Below are 16,508 nucleotides of genomic sequence, written 5' to 3'. Positions count from 1 at the left end.
TGCAGCAAACTTACATAGTGCGGTAATAGCCGATAGAGGGCCGCGAAGCGAATGCAGAAAGTGCAGTTCACCCTGTTACGAGTTGATGAACCACTCAAACGATTTTGGAAACATTATTTTAAGGTACAAAAAACTCTTTGGTGTTGCTTTAACAGTTACTCAGGGGGCAACAAATAATATGATTATATTTTTTCTTCACGCATACTGGGACCTTGTGGACAGATGACAAGTGACGATTTCACTGGGCCAATAAAATTACAGGATAGCCATATGGGATACCAGCATGAGCCACAACATTCATCTTTCTTGACTGTCAACTACAAAACATAACTATTTCAAAACGTGTTTTCACAGTTAGATACTATCAGTCTGTCTGACTTTCTTTTTTTATCTCCAGTCACACGCTTTTAACAAGTGTGGTGGCTGACAATTTCCAGGAAAAAAATATCTATTTACCTACAGCCCTCACTGATATTTTATCTATTATAGCAAAAGAGCAGCAGATCTATATTCTCCATTCGTGTGTGGGTATGTACACAAGGAAGGACAAATTACAGAGAACTGTGTCATATCTAGACAGGGTGTTTTCAACATAGTTTTGATCTTTAGAACATAGGGGCAAATTATAAGCATTTTCCTAAATTTGCCTTTCCGAGCTGAAAGGTTACCATAGAAACCTCCAGGTGAAATAGAAGCAGTGCTTCTTTCATTCACAGCTTGAGATGTGCTTGGGTAAAGGAAGACAAAAAAGTAAGTCCAAAAAGCTCCAATTGCCCTTCTTAACCATTTCTTCAAGGACGCACAGCATGGTGCCTGCACTGTATGAGGAATATGTGGCATTCTGGCAGCAAAAGCTAAAAAAGGTTAACAAACACATTGAAAGCTAAAAAAGGTTTGTTTCAACAGGCACTCTCCAGGACTCTCATCATATGCACTGCTCACTACTAAAAAGCATCTGTGACAAAAGGAGCAGTTGCCTCTATGGGTGGGTAGAGAAGCGTCAAGCTACTCCTCAAAGTCATTACATGCAACACATGCTCTTGAGCCAAATAACATGTTTGAGTAAGAACCAGATTGTTCTGAAATGTACTGTAGCTATCATATCATAACATGAAAGTCCACTAAATGGGAATATGTTACTATGTTACATACTAACACTTGCATTTGTTCTATTCTCGGCAACGCGGTCATGTAATTTCCTCTTGAGATGAAGCACAGTCTATTGGCTGCTGTTTGTGAAAACAAAACCATGAGGTTGTATTTGTTCATTAAAATTTAATAGAACTATGCTGATGAGCTAAATAATAATAATAATAATAATAAGTTTATTTTATATAGCGCCTTTCTCAAACCCAAGGTCGCTTTACATAGTAGGAAGGCAGGAAAACACAATAACAAACAAACAAAACAATACAACAAAGACAAGTTATCTGTATGGAACTACAGTATGTGTTGGGTGTGGAGGAGAAGTGATCATTAAACAAAAAGGTCTTGAGATGTGCTTTGAAGAAAGAAAGAGAAGGACAGGCACGAAGAGGTTGGGGGAGGGAGTTCCAGAGTTTGGGGGCCAAGGCACTGAAGGACCTGCCACCCAGAGTGGAGAGTCTGGAGCGGGGGATAGCCAAGAGTTTTTGGTCAGAGGATCTGAGTGAGCGGGAAGGAGTGTAAGGGGTCAGGAGGTCGCAGATGTAGGGGGAAGCAAGGTTGTGGAGGGCTTTGAAGGTGAGTAGTAGTACTTGGTATTTGATCCGGGACGGAACTGGTAGCCAATAGAGTTGATGGAAATGGGGGTGATGTGTGCTGAACCGCACACACAGATAGAACCGCAAAAGCATTACAGTCTGAAGTTGACAACAGCTGGATTGAGTGAGTGCCCCTACAGATTACCAGCTTTCTCATAGAAAAATGATCTGACTAAATGGCCGAATATTTGATTAATTCACTTCAGTTGTCATGGATGGATGGAAGTTGCCGGAAGTGGAATTTCAGAATACAAGGGCAGTTAAAGCACTGTTAAGCAGTCATGCAACACAAGCAGTCATGGTATGGCACTTCAGCCAGTCATTTACCACATACAGTATAAACAGCTAAAGACAAATGAGTGTTTAGTCTTTGAACACATGGTTGGTTTCAGATACAAATGAGGGGCCAGAGAGACATTATGCTTTTCCAAACAAGACATTTTGTATCAGGCTCCTTCAGAGACTACCTGACCTGTGTCTGGTGAAGTGATTGATGACCAGAATGGAATACTCACGAGAGGGTCCTCTCCAGCCGACTGCCCTTGGAGCCGATGATCTCCCCCAGGGTGCAAAATGTCTGGCCAAGAAAGGACTGAAAGGCAACACAAGAGATTCAGACAATAACATAATTACATTGTACAACATAAAATGTATTGACTGATCAGTAACTAGATAATTTAATTGAATCCACATCATGAACATAAGCAAAAAAAGTGTGAATAACATTGAACTAATCTAGGAGACACTATTTTCTTGAGATGCCATTGATGCTGTTAACAAGACATAACAGGCTAATGAAATAAAACTGATCCCAAAATGATTTTAGAGTTTCAAAAAGAACAATGTATGAATGAATTGAAACAATGCTTATACAGTACTCTGACCATTGAGTTCTTATACTGATAAGATGAATTCAAATTGAGATGAATACAAATGTAATGGACTCATAGATTATGACTACTGGTCATGTGCAAGTTGAAGTGAATTTCCATGGTTACTGTAAATGAGTAAAAGAAATAAGAAACTTTGCTTTACATTCTCTGACAGTGCTGTACAGTACTGAGAACATGGGGAAGGACATACTAGATTTTTCAACATTCCTCTTTTACACTTTTTTAAACCTGAAGATTATAAGCCATTTTAGAGGGATTGATACTGTATATACTTTATATTTTTAAATATATATTTTTTTAAATATTTTTTTTCTTGAAGGCAAATTGCTTAAATAGATCGATAACAACACTGAAAGAAATAAAGAAAATACAAGGCAGATGGAACAGACAATGCATTATAGTATGTTTTACCAACCCTCTGCAAGTCCATGGTGGAAAGAACAACAGAAGAACATTAAACAGGCTATTAATGATTATGTAAATGGTTTATGTAAATTCCAATAATAATTAAGAATCTCGACTGAGTCTATTGCAGTGGTTCTCAACCTGGAGATTTCTGGAGGTTGCCAGATTTTGTGGAAAAAAAAAGAAATTATTCTAATTCTACATTAAACCATTACTTCTGATTCATTTTGTTTCATTTCCATTACCATTTTTAACACACATGCTAACAGCATTGATGCTCATACACATTGATGCTCACACTAAGCAGCCTATAAATTAGCAGTAGACCAATATTGCCAATATTGCAGCCTTTGTGGGGTATTCATTTGTGTGGCTGTGTTGTTCCATTAGCTGTGCATTGTTGTTATAATAGATAGGTCAGGAATAGTTGAACATGATAATGTTGTCCGTTTCATAACAGTTGGAAAAGTAGATCCAAAAGCCTCATCCACTGCCTATGAGATGGCTTCTCAGAAAAAAGTAACATTATTTCAACTCAAGACTCCAATCTAAATCTAATCTAAAAGCACAGCAGTAAAGCTGAAATTGAATTTATTATTATATGTGCAGAAAAGTGCAGAGAACTTGAAGGTGGAAGGTAGGATGTGAGGTTCCGAAAATCAACCAGGTAACTCTAGGGGTCGTGATTCTTAAAAGGTTGAGAACCACTGGTCTATTGTTTATGACCAAACTCTTACTTGCAGTTCAATACATGTAATTAATTCAGTAACACTTTACTTGAAGGTATCTACATAAGACATGACATGACACCCTACTAACCCTAACTTGTCATGACAAAAACCGAATGGCACTTGACAGAAGCAAGTGACAGAAGCGGTATGTCATCAACTGGCTCTGTAGTGGGAGCTGAACTGGAGTGGGAGCTGAACTGTAGTGGGAGCTGAACTGTAGTGGGAGCTGAACTGGAGTGGGAGCTGAACTGGAGTGGGAGCTGAACTGTAGTGGGAGCTGAACTGGAGTGGGAGCTGAACTGTAGTGGGAGCTGAACTGTAGTGGGAGCTGAACTGGAGTGGGAGCTGAACTGGAGTGGGAGCTGAACTGTAGTGGGAGCTGAACTGGAGTGGGAGCTGAACTGGAGTGGGAGCTGAACTGGAGTGGGAGCTGAACTGGAGTGGGAGCTGAACTGTAGTGGGAGCTGAACTGGAGTGGGAGCTGAACTGTAGTGGGAGCTGAACTGGAGTGGGAGCTGAACTGGAGTGGGAGCTGAACTGGAGTGGGAGCTGAACTGGAGTGCATCACCTCAATATCTGACAAAAGGACCCTGAACAAACTGATCAACATCTTGGACAATGAGTGTCATCCACTCCACAACATTATTGTTAAGCAGACGAGCCTGATCAGCTGGAGACTTCGCTCACTGCCTTGCACAACAGACAGACTGAGGAAGTCATTTGTCCCCAGGGCCATTGAACTGTTCAATGCTTCACTTAAGGGAAGAGGGGAAATAGACTTCTCCGCATAGTCTGTCTGCCTCTTCACCACCTCCATGTCTTGAACTGTCTGTCCACTATAGCCACTTTTTACCACTGTCTTCTGCCTCACTGTTTGCGTGTTATATTAGCACATATGCACAACCCCTCAATCAATGCCACAGCCGAACTGTGACCACACTTATACCTTCCTTAATATAGTTATAGATATATAGACTTTATTCTTGCACTGTTGCACTGTTTGACTTACTCATTTGCACCATCACCATGACACTCATTCACACAGAGCACCTTACCTTACCTTACCTTATGCACAGAGAATCACAGGCTCAGTCCCTGCCTCAGTCATTGCGACCTCATCTTGTTTGATTAATCACCCACTATGTGGATACTGTTTTTTTTTAGAATTGTGTTATTTAGTATAATTTGTATTTTAGTATATTTAGTATTTAGTATAGATTTATCTTCTACTGTCCTTATTGCTTAGTTGTGTTTTTATATTATATACTTTTAATTACTTTCTGCTGTTAGTGAATGTGTGTGTGTTGTCTGTATGCTACTGTGACCTTGGAGATCAATAAAGTTTCCCCTGGAGTTTTCCCTGGAGATCAATAAAGTATCTATCTATCTATCTATCTATCTATCTCTATCTATCAACGTTTATGACTTGGTTATAATGTTTATGACACATTAATGACAGTGTCATGTAACTGTTATGTAAATACCTTAAAGTAAAGTTTAACCATTAATTCAATAATTACAAAAACAGTAGCCTATATGAAAAACAAAAATGCCAGAACTTACATGTTTAGAAATATTTGAGCTTTTGGAGTCCACACTATAACTATAGAACAGGACAGAAGACAGGGGTTGGATGGTGACACAGGGGCAATGCATTCTCACTTCAAGATCTACCTACAAGCATTGTAGGGAATGTACTGCGGTTTAAACATGTGTGAGAGGCCATTGGGTCTGAAGCATTATAATGGTGATAGAACTTTTTCATTTAGCTACTTTCAGTTCGGAAAATAACTAAATGAAAAAGTTCTATTGTGTTCTCCAAAGGGAAATAAGGAGAATAAGACCAGTAATGGCCTCTATTGAGAAAAAAGTTCACAGTGACCTCTTGCATACAGACATTGCTAACGCACAGAGACTCCCATATACAGCTACAGATATGTGAATACAGAACTGTGCTTCCCTTTGATGAATAACTCAAATACATTTTCAGCAAAGTTCAAAGAATTATTTTTAGAAAATGATCAATTACAGCTAGAGCCACAAGTAATTGGTATTTCTATTAGCTGTGGATTACATGTTGGAACTGTGGAGCAGATTAACATGAGGCCTAAATCATTATATAACATTATAACATTGATTAAATGTAGCGCATCTTGAAATTCACAACTTAAAGCCCTGTGGTAAAAAAAAATCAAGTGTTTAACATTTTTGATCCACATGGTGTATTTGTGTGTTTCATATCATCAGAAATATGGCTAAAGATTTCTCCTTTCCATTCAACGTTTCGCATGCAGATTTTGTTTTTTGTATTTTCAGGCTCTTAGTGTGGTTGCTACAGGTCAGCAGCTGTGGCAATAGAGGCAAGGCTAACCTGCTCCACGAATAGCAAATGAGGCTAGTTGCTAGCCATTGTAAGGCCATGAAGGGATTTTTTTTTTTATTAAAAAACCCTTTTGCAGCCAGTCTCAGAATCTCATTTAAGACAGACTTCGGCAGTTTATTACCCCCCTAAATTTCTTCTCTGGTCCTCTAAAATATACAATACTCTTTTTTCATGAAAAAAGTCACCTCATAGCCCCTAAAATGTACTTAAATGTAACTTTACACTTCCTTCCTCATTTCAGGAATTGGGATCTATCTGGCCTCTACACTGTTCGCCTGCTACAGGCTGCTGCAGCTACTTAGGATTGGTTCAGGTTCAGTCATAAAATACTGCATTTTGAATTATACTGAGGCTGTGATTGGTCGACTGGAGATCCAAAGCAGAAATCCTCAGTCATGACATTGACTGCTTGAATTCGCTCATGATATGTCTTGTAAAACTGCAGACACCATATGGGCATGTTAACAAGGTTGACTTGATTTTCATCGGAGGTGGTCTTTAACAATTTAATACCACTTTAGAACGCTACTATTTCAACAATATAAAGTGATAACTTGGTGTAAGACAAAATATCTATATAAAAAAAATAATTCTGAAAGACTCACACATCAAATCGGAGATTTTGTTTTTCCTCAAAGAAGTAATCCAGTACAAACTTTCTCACAAAATCTGGGTTCAGTGTATTGTCAATCATCTCAGTTCTTCCAAACTGTTAGGTTAAACAAAAACAGTCAAATGTCAAACATGAAAAAAACATGCCATCATATTCACTCATACATCTTCATTTGACAAAATAAGAAACTATAATATCTTGCCAAGTCTTTCCAAATTATCATCTTAGGTTTTTTTTATGCCTTTAATGACAGGACAGTGGAGAATGACAGGAAGTGAGTGGGAGAGAGAGTCGGGATGGGATCCGGTAAGGACCACGGGGCGGGAATCGAACCCGGGTCGCCGGCATACGGTACAGGTGCCCCAGCCAGTCACACCACGGCCGGGGTGCCAAATTATCATCTTAGCACACAACCTATCCATGGGTGTTATGTTTAAAACTCAATATGAGGGACCACAAAGTCCAAAGCTGTTGACCTCATTGGAAGCCTCTCCAAGTGGCCAGCAGACCAGACTAGTGTGGTGGAGCCTCAGTGGTACCGCTAGAGATCCTCAGCCTATCTCACAGTGGTACCGCTAGAGATCCTCAGCCTATCTCACAGTGGTACCGCTAGAGATCCTCAGCCTATCTCTCAGTGGTACCGCTAGAGATCCTCAGCCTATCTCACAGTGGTACTGCTAGAGATCCTCTGCCTATCTCACAGTGGTACCGCTAGAGATCCTCAGCCTATCTCACTGGCTGCTTAGCTGCCACCTTTCTGGCAGTCAGACAGTAATCACAACAGGGAACGTTCTTTTGTGGATGGAACTTTGGCAGAGGGAGTAATGAGCTATTGATCCCTGCCAGCACTGCCGTGTGGCGGACTCAGCAGGAGTCCACTTCTAACCCTGAGTTTCTTCCAAGTCGTCTGCTTTGGGTAAATCTGATTTTAAAATGCAGGGAGTCCTGGGCACTCAGCAATGGCAAAGCCTCTTAAGGATGTCATGCAGTCCCAATAATATGGATTATTAGAAGTAATATGTTATTACATTCTGCAGCAAAAAGAGAATGGCATTCAGGACAATCCTCTTTTACAGTCGGAATCGGCATTATCTGTGGTATCCACATCCAATACATTTGCATAGAACTACAAGCATCTTCACAACTAATAAGCCTCGGCAAAATTTTACAATAAGAAATGATGCAGTTAACAAATAGATACGAAAATGAGATGTCCACTCTGCCTAAACTGGGTGGACACAGAGGTGGGTGGAGACAGGCTGATGCTCTCTTTTTGTATTTTCATTGTAGATGGCTTTTCAAATGTCCTATACAGCCAGCAATCCACCACCCATCTCTTAAATTACCGATATGGGTTAGTGTATGATTAAGCTTTTTATAATACCCCAGAATTTGCACTTTGTTCAGTATCAGTTTCCAATTTGTTCTGATTAGATCCTAATGTGTTTTAAATGACAGGTCAGCAGGAGCTACATTTTCTTTTGAAACTATACAGTGCAATCTCATTTTAAACTACCTCCTCATTCTATTTTGCAAAATGGCAAACTTGATTTAACAGTTTTCTCAAACACACTGAAACCCTTGGCTCAAAAATTACTTCAACATCATTTGATTGACTAGAGACCCTGGCATTGCAGGTCTGGTCTGGAGACTGCATAGTAAAGGTATGTACCCCCACAGTAGACTGTATTTCTGATGACATAAAAGCTGGTCGCACCAGCGTCAGAGGTAGGAGTGTGCAGTAAATATGTGAATAATTTATCATGTTCTCTGGAGGCCAGTGACTAATTCTCTTGAGAGCATCACTAACTCTGGCGCTGTCCTTGGTAATGCTTTCTACAGCATTTTCCAACACCTTCTCCTAATCTAAACCATTAGAGAATCCATGCTCCCAGTCATAAAATGCATTTAGTGAAGGATTCCATGTGATAACTCACAAACTAATGGAGGCACAGATATCATATGATGAATAAGGACAAGATTCAATCGCACTGAATATCAAAATCATCACAGTGGTAGCAAAAGAATGAAATGAATATTCATTATTTTAAACACAAAGTTAGGTACTCTTTAGAAATGTTCTTATAGGTTTAAAAAATGGTTTTCCAGTCTGCATCTAAATAAACACAATGTACATTTGGGATAAATACACTGGAATAAATGTATTTCAACTTTGCTCATTTTGACCATTTTGAATGTCTCTCAAAAAAGAAGCATCTAATGACAGTGTTTTTAAGAGTTTGATTGTTTTGATGAAATTAACTTACCTCTCGCCATTCTTTGGTCCCAATGCCCTGTACATAAAGCACAACAACTAAAAGAAAAAGACAAGGGAGTTTAAACCGATATGAAAACCACCTATATATATATATATATATTCCTAAACTAATTTGTCTCTCTAATGACAATCTGAATGTAACTTTATAAGGTACAGTTCTGTATCAAAAATACAGTTCTGTTTACGCAAAACAGACCAAATGTCTGTGTCCAGATCAAGCCATTTTAAACACATTGCCTTAGGAGCAGAGGAGGGAGGAGAGTGATTTGTTTGGCCTTTGGGCAAAATATCAACTACACTGCATCTTTAATAGAAATATCAACTAGCACACTGCATCTTTAATAGAAATGGCTTGATAATTACTTCAGTGAAGCTTGCATACGCTGATGAGTAAGCAAGCCCATTTGGGTCTGAATAGATGTTAATGAGTAGGCACTGATGGATCACCCAGATGAGGTTTAAGGGTATTTCTTTAGGAAACATCTGTTGATACTTAAGTAATATACAATAAGCCTTTAACAAAACCTATGTCAGCAACCATCTCAGAACCTCAAGTTTGTCGAGTAGTAGTACATGTATAACACTAAGACTGAATTCACATCCAAATTCAGTCATAGAACAAAAAATAAATGTAACATTTAACAGAATATTTCATTTTTCAGTGTAGCTCAATTCAGGTGGAGAGTCTGTTCAGGCAGACATAGGTTGGGTGGAGTCCTGACAAGAACTGGAAAATGATGAGATTGTGTGATGAAAGTTTGGCAGATAGACACAGCACAGGTTGCAACCAGAGATAGCATGATGGAGATTAATTGAGTTCCTGATTAATGTTGATTGTCTAGCACTTGATTTCAATTGTACACTCTTTTTGCATTCCAATTACAGTGCTGTTGAGTAAAGTATGTCATCCTTTTTAATAGTTCAATGTTAGGCCATATCCTTGATTTCTCTAACCTGGCATAGCCATGGTAACACGCCAATGGGATTTTATTATGGGCCATAATTCAACGTAGCCAAGAAGCCAGCCCGAATTTACCACAAAAATTTCACAAAAATTGATAATGTCAAATGCCTAAATCACTGTTTTCTGTTTGTCTTATTTTTTTTTAAAGTTATTGCACTGTAAATATCTTGTATAACAGACGTGAAATGTAAACATCTCGATTGTCAAGGGGCAGCAATTTTGTTGAAAATCAAAATCAACTCAAGTGCCCTCAGGTGATGTGAATGGCTGCTTCACTGTTACTCTTCCAACTATCATTGTATAAAGCCTGCTCAAATAATTTATATTCCTCTCACCAACAAGAGAATACCATCAGATTAAGATTATTAATTTAAATTTAAATTATTTAATTTAAAGCACAAGGATTTTTCCCCGTGCAGGTTAGTAGCACAGCAGTTACTAATTCATTGAAGGAAAGGCCATTTGTTTTGCTCATGAAAACACAAAATCTTCAGGGATCCCTGAATATTTTTGCACATTGTTGGCTTTTATGTGTAGGCTATGTATGTATGTATCAATATTAGCAAAACTGGCTATAGGTGAGATACCATTTCAATATCTTGTCTAATAGCTACTGCCACATCATTACCACACTATGACAGAGAGCAAAACAATGATGGTCATTTTAAACTATTGTGAGAAAAACATCAGGTTGTGACAACAAATAAAGCTCTTGTGAGTGACGAAATGTAGTCCACTATCGTTTCTACATGTAAAAGATAATTACGACTCAGATGAGGTGAGCTAAAGACCACACAGGCAAATGTAAGTACATGAAAAAGGCAGGGAGACACAGCGAGGCACACATTAGGCTTACAGTAATTACTTTAATTGCTTTCAGGCTGTCATCTGCACTTGCAGAGAATGGATTGGAGGTGTGGCTCAGTGCAGAATGCAGAAATTAACATATATACAGTACCTCTCTTTCCCCTCACTCTCATAAGAATCACAAATTAACATGTATACCTCTCTTTCCCCTCACTCTCATACGAATCAGGTGTGAGTGAAATAAACATGTATACATCTCTTTCCCCTTACTCTCATAAGAATCAGGTGTGCTGAGAATGCCAGTGGACACAATCTCTCTGCCAAACAAGGGAAATGAGCTGTTGCAAATGCAAATTGGTCTAAATATTTACCAGCAAATGCATTCAGTAACAGTTTTACTCTATCTGTTTCTGTCCTCCTCATGTGTACACAGTAGGCCAAATTCTGCACATATTAAAACAAGGAAAAGTCAACTGAACCCAAGTTATGAATGCTGACTAATGAATGAATGAATGTGAATGATTGAATGAACAAATACCAGACCAATAAATTAAAGGTGCTCTAAGCGACGCCAGACGCTTTTTAGGCTAAAACATTTTATGTCACTTACTGCAAACATCTAACACCTAACCAACCGCTAGCTGTCTGTGTCCTGAATACACTGTAAAAAAACGCGATCTCTGTGGACAGCTTGGGAAAGTTCAGAAAGATAAAAAAAATTCAGATCAAAGCCTCGCAGACCATCAGGGAAGATAAAAACATTACTAGAGAGTGTGTATTTGTGTGTGTGTGTTTCCCATCAGGGAAGATAAAAATATTACTAGTCTCCAGATTAAACACATGACTAGTCTCCAGATTAAACACATGTCTAGTCTCCAGATTAAAAACATAACTAGTCTCCAGATTAGTCTCCAAACATATCAAACTGTTCCAGCAAATCACAGACGAGATGCGCGTTTAGGAGAGTTTCAATTGCACGGGAGCAGCACGGGAGGGAGGGGGAGGAAGTAGCGAGCTAGCTCTCTGTTTTGTTTGAAAGTCAACACAGGTGAAGTTACCCAGCATCGCTTAGAGCACCTTTAATTGATTATTCCAAACTGGACAAATTACGTTATATAATGCACATACCTGGATCAGACTTTGAGAATGTATCTATGTCCAACAAATTCCTGTGAAAATAAGTCACAATTTAAGCAAATAAGCATTTTCATTATTCTGGAACATGAAATCAGGACACCATCATAAGAATTACCAGCACTTTCGGTTACACTTTACTTGACAGTATCGACATAAGAGTGACATGACACTGTCATGAATGTGTCATAAACAAGTCATAAACACTTTCATGGGCCAACATTTTAACGAAACTGTCTAACGCTACACCAAAATGTTTATAGTCGCCAACTAGATGTACCGCAGAGTGGTACAAAATATGACCGCCATCCAGTCCTGCACATTCGCTCCTCAAAAATAAATCACGCTTGTCAATTTGTCTCCATCTCCTACTCCATCCCCTACTCTTGCAATTTTGTGGATGTAAATGAGTATGTGCATGTGTGTGTTTGCTTCTGTATGTGCGGGTGTGTGTGTGTGTGTGTGTGGGTGAGAGGGGGGGTAATGGTGTGTGTGTGTGTGTCTATCTTTATGTGAGTGTGGGTGCAGGTTACAGAAACATCATTATGCATTAACTTTACTGTTCTACAACTGACAATACTGTACTTCTCGCATGGAAAAAATGGAAATACATTTTTTATGGGATAAAAATGACATCAGGCACATGCAGATGACAAATATAGTTAGAGTCATAGTTAGTACCTGTGGTCCAGAAGAGGCCCGGGACTGAATTAGCTGTATGTATAAACAGGGGTGCTGTTGATTACATCAGACCTTTCCACTGATTTAGGTATGCAAATGGCTGGCCTTACAGCAGTCAATGCATTTCATGGCTGTTTTGATAAATGTATGTGTTTATAAAATTGCATCATGTTGTCTTTCTGCTCAGAAGACCTCATTTTGGAGCCACTCTGAAGCTGGATAAATTGTGGTGAAAACTGAATGGTATTTACTGTTACCCAATTTTCCTTTAAAGCACAACTGCACAACTGTCCACATTTAAACCTCCTTCTTAAATTTGAAATGTAAAGGGTATTCTACCTCAAGACAAAAAGAGACAGAAGGCAGAAATAAGGGAATCCTGACAATGTGATACCTCACACAGCAGTATGCATATGAGCTGTCCACCAGATTGAGCAATGAATTCCAACTCCATGCTGTCTGACGAACCCCTGCTCTACAGGAGGCTAGTGTCAGCCATCAGGTGCCAAGTCTGAGGAGATATGACGCATTCAGCCTTAGTACCTGTAGAGCAGCGTAGTTTCCCTAACTACCGGGTACCATCCATTGAAATCTGAAATCTGGCATCCATAACTGGTTCGGCCAGTGAGGCAGTAATCAGTATCACTAGCGCAGCAATGAGACCTGGTGTACACAGTGCATCAGTATCACTAGCGCAGCAATGAGACCTGGTGTACACAGTGCATCACAAGCGTAAGTGTGTCAAAAAAACGGGTACGTCCACTTACCACTTGAGTGTCAGCTTGACTATCATGCGCTTGGAGCTGAGCTTGAGTCCAACGAACATCTGCCACTAAACCATTTCCTCTGCAAACTGAGGCAGCTGAGGTGACAGAGAGTAGCTGCTAAGTGATGCAGGATTGCTGGAGAGCTGGACAGCAGCATCCAGTCATCCAAAAAATTCTAAATGCGAATTCTGTCCTGGTTCTAAATATTCTAAAGGAGAGCCAGTGCCACATCTATGCACCACAACAATGTTTAGGGAGAGAGGGAGAACCCAAACGGAAGGACAGTGAACTGCCACACCTTGTTTTCAAACACAAAGTATAGATACTTGCTCTGCGTGGCCGTTATCACAAAGTGAACTAACCAGTCTCCCTGTCGGACACTGGACTGAATTCTGTATGCCATTTGTTTCATGCTTGACATCCGGAAATGCAGGAAGTGGATGGTCACGCTTTGCGAGGCAAACCCCCAAAATGTAGCCATCCATCCTGGTCTTAGCCACTGGTGGTGGTTCCAGCCAAGGCATGTGGAGCTCAAATCAGCATGGTGGGCTATCATCGGCACTGGGGCCAACCACAGCTTCCTCCACCTACCCTTCTGCCCCACCGAGGATTGGAACAAAATGACTTTGTCACGGTGACCAGGTCTAAACATGTCCACTGGGAGCTCACCCCTCTCTACACTCTGGGATTCTGGCAAGCGCATGGGTGAAGAGGGAGAGGAGCGTCAAAATGTGGGCAGCATCGCACACTGGAGAGCGAGAATGGCTTGGTGGCAAATGCTGCTAGTCAGGGAGGATGGAGATCTCCAACGCTTAAGTGGAATATTGCCTCATTGAGAAGGCCTTCTTCCACCTTCTTTCTTGCTTTGTTTCAGCCACAGACCAACCAATAGGCACCCGTCCTATTTCTAGCATGCAATGTGGCTCGAGCCGCACCTGAGACATGCATGTCACCAGTGTACATGCTCTAACCTGGGCGCCAAAATGAAAATGGACAAGTAATGCAGCTGCGTTAGTCACATAGTCGCCATGCATGCGGTGTGAATCAGCCGTGAGAATGACTCCACTTGGTTAACATTGAGTGAACTTGACTGAAAGAGACCTACTGCTTTCCCATGTATATAAAAGGGTTATGTGGTTGCCTCTCTTCTTATAATACATTATGTGCACCAGGGGCTCCTGCAGGAATGAATGCTATGGTACGCACACACATCTATAGACCACCCCTCCCCCATCCCTTTTTTGCTGTTTCTCTGTTTCGTTCGTGCATTGGTCACCTAAAAAGCGTTGTTATTCTCTCTCCTGCTCAAACAAAAGGTGTGCGTGCATTAAGTTGATTTTGATAACGTGTTTAAAAACGTTACTTTACAGAAAATTGTAAATAGCCTGCTGTCACAGAGTTAATGGGATACTGTGCAGAGTTGGGAAGTTATTGTGAAGCTACTTTGGAAAATGTAAATACTGGCGAAAGTGGGATGGGCATGAAGCAAGGATCCATCTGCTGACTTCACCTTTCCTAGAGTGGTTATGTGATAAAGACTTACATAAACTTTAAATGACACCCTGTTATCAGCCTGACTGAGGAGGCTCCAAAAGATGTGGTGATGATTCATAAACAAGAGCACAGGCCACATGGTAAACCTGCAAACACAAGTGTTCCAGTGGTAACATTAAGTTTATTCAAGTAGGGTGTTTAGGATGTTGATGTTTCAGAGCCAACTGGAATCAATCTCATTATATCACCACAGTAAGTTGTACAACTATTGACTATTGATCGTTTTGGACAAAAGCGGCTGCTAAATCATATATAACCATATAAATCATATAACTATTTTACAACTTTTTCTTGTTTTCACTCTTTACTCATTCAGTCAGTGTATAAGCATAAGCATTCTCTCATAAGCATTCTCTCAGACTTTGTCAAGGCATTCAAAACAAGGCATAGAAATGGTTTCTTTCGACCTTAAAAAGTAGGCTATGTCCTCTATTATTAATTTTTAATAAAAAACTATTTTAAAATGTAATTTCAGAAAGAAAGAGATAGGAATCTACTGAGAAGAAATATCCCACTTCATGTAAGCTAATACAAAATAGAAGCTTCTGATCTACAAGCTTCTGAAGCTTCTATAGTTTTCTAATTTGCTGATAACATTTAAGCTAAGCATCATTCTTTCATGCTGTCATATTTCATGATGATAATTTCTTCTTTTATGCTAGTAATATTTTACAACAAAAAGGAATCAAAATGGACATGGTGGTAGAGTAAAAATGATTTCTAATGGATAAGCAATGGACGTTGTCAGTGAGCAACAGCAAGAGAAAAGCTTCAGTTTTTAAAACATTCTTTCTTCCGTCAGATTCCTTCACAGAAATGTATATCCATTGATGCTGCTATGATTTTGGACCTAACAAATACTTTCAAAATACTCTACGGTAATTCATCTCCAACACGACAACTACGAACTGCCTGAGTATAAAAACATTACACGTTTTATTCTGAACGTTGTGATTCTCAAATATGGGGTTATAGCAGTTAAAAACACACAACTTCGTCGGCTACCGCACAAGGTCACTGAGGTTAACCTGACTGAGCCGTTAAGGAGCGGTATTCGAGTACCACTTTGATTACTCTAATATTAACACCAGTGACTCTCTTCCTCAATGAGGAAACATATTGTAATTCACTATTAATCGTCGCTTACCTTATAAGTTAATGTAGCCTATTCGTTTGAAGTTACATCGAAGTAGGTACTAACCTGCACGAGACGGTAACTTCAATTTTGGTTGCGGGTACATTCGAGTGCAATGGGTCACATTGTCCAACCGATGCCATCATCTCATTTGTTGAGCTGACTTGCCTTCCTTTCAACATTTGGAATGCTCACAGAATCCGGTAAAAGCGATATAGCAAGTTGTTACCAGTTTATGTCATGTCCATTCACAATGTTCATTTGTGACAGTAGACAACCACGGTGAAATAAGTCATATGCGACATCTGGATGTTGTGCCACTCGTGGTATCACAGGAAAGCGCGCGCGCCTCTCCAACACAGATTCTCCCCCCGTTCTGTTTTCCAGCGCCTTCGACAGGAGTTGGAGCAGTTGATTGCCT

At 39.8% G+C, this 16,508-nt stretch overlaps 1 protein-coding gene across 5 annotated transcripts in view; it reads right to left on the bottom strand.

Moving 5' to 3' along the window:
- The window catches only part of LOC143114100 (copine-9-like), a 34,303-nt gene extending 18,070 nt beyond the window's left edge, over positions 1-16,233 (bottom strand). For 2 of the 5 annotated variants that reach the window (XM_076275558.1, XM_076275560.1), the window contains exons 1-6: positions 16,154-16,230; positions 11,945-11,985; positions 9,035-9,081; positions 6,760-6,863; positions 5,335-5,374; positions 2,258-2,334 (exon numbers count right to left, since the gene is read on the bottom strand). In XM_076275558.1, the coding sequence (XP_076131673.1) occupies positions 2,258-2,334; positions 5,335-5,374; positions 6,760-6,863; positions 9,035-9,081; positions 11,945-11,985; positions 16,154-16,230 (386 nt within the window). Of the gene's footprint in view, positions 1-2,257; positions 2,335-5,048; positions 5,052-5,316; positions 5,375-6,759; positions 6,864-9,034; positions 9,082-11,944; positions 11,986-16,153 lie in introns of all 5 variants that reach the window. The other 3 variants (XM_076275559.1, XM_076275556.1, XM_076275557.1) reach the window with 3 other exon arrangements.
- Positions 16,234-16,508: the final 275 nt, after the last annotated feature.

The sequence above is a fragment of the Alosa pseudoharengus genome, unplaced genomic scaffold, assembly GCF_046254945.1.
Source record: "Alosa pseudoharengus isolate Yale_2024_CS ecotype anadromous, Long Island Sound unplaced genomic scaffold, YU_APseudo_1.1 YU_APseudo_1.1_scf_9, whole genome shotgun sequence".
Taxonomy (NCBI): domain Eukaryota; kingdom Metazoa; phylum Chordata; class Actinopteri; order Clupeiformes; family Clupeidae; genus Alosa; species Alosa pseudoharengus.
This window is presented reverse-complemented; position numbering and strand designations above follow the sequence as displayed.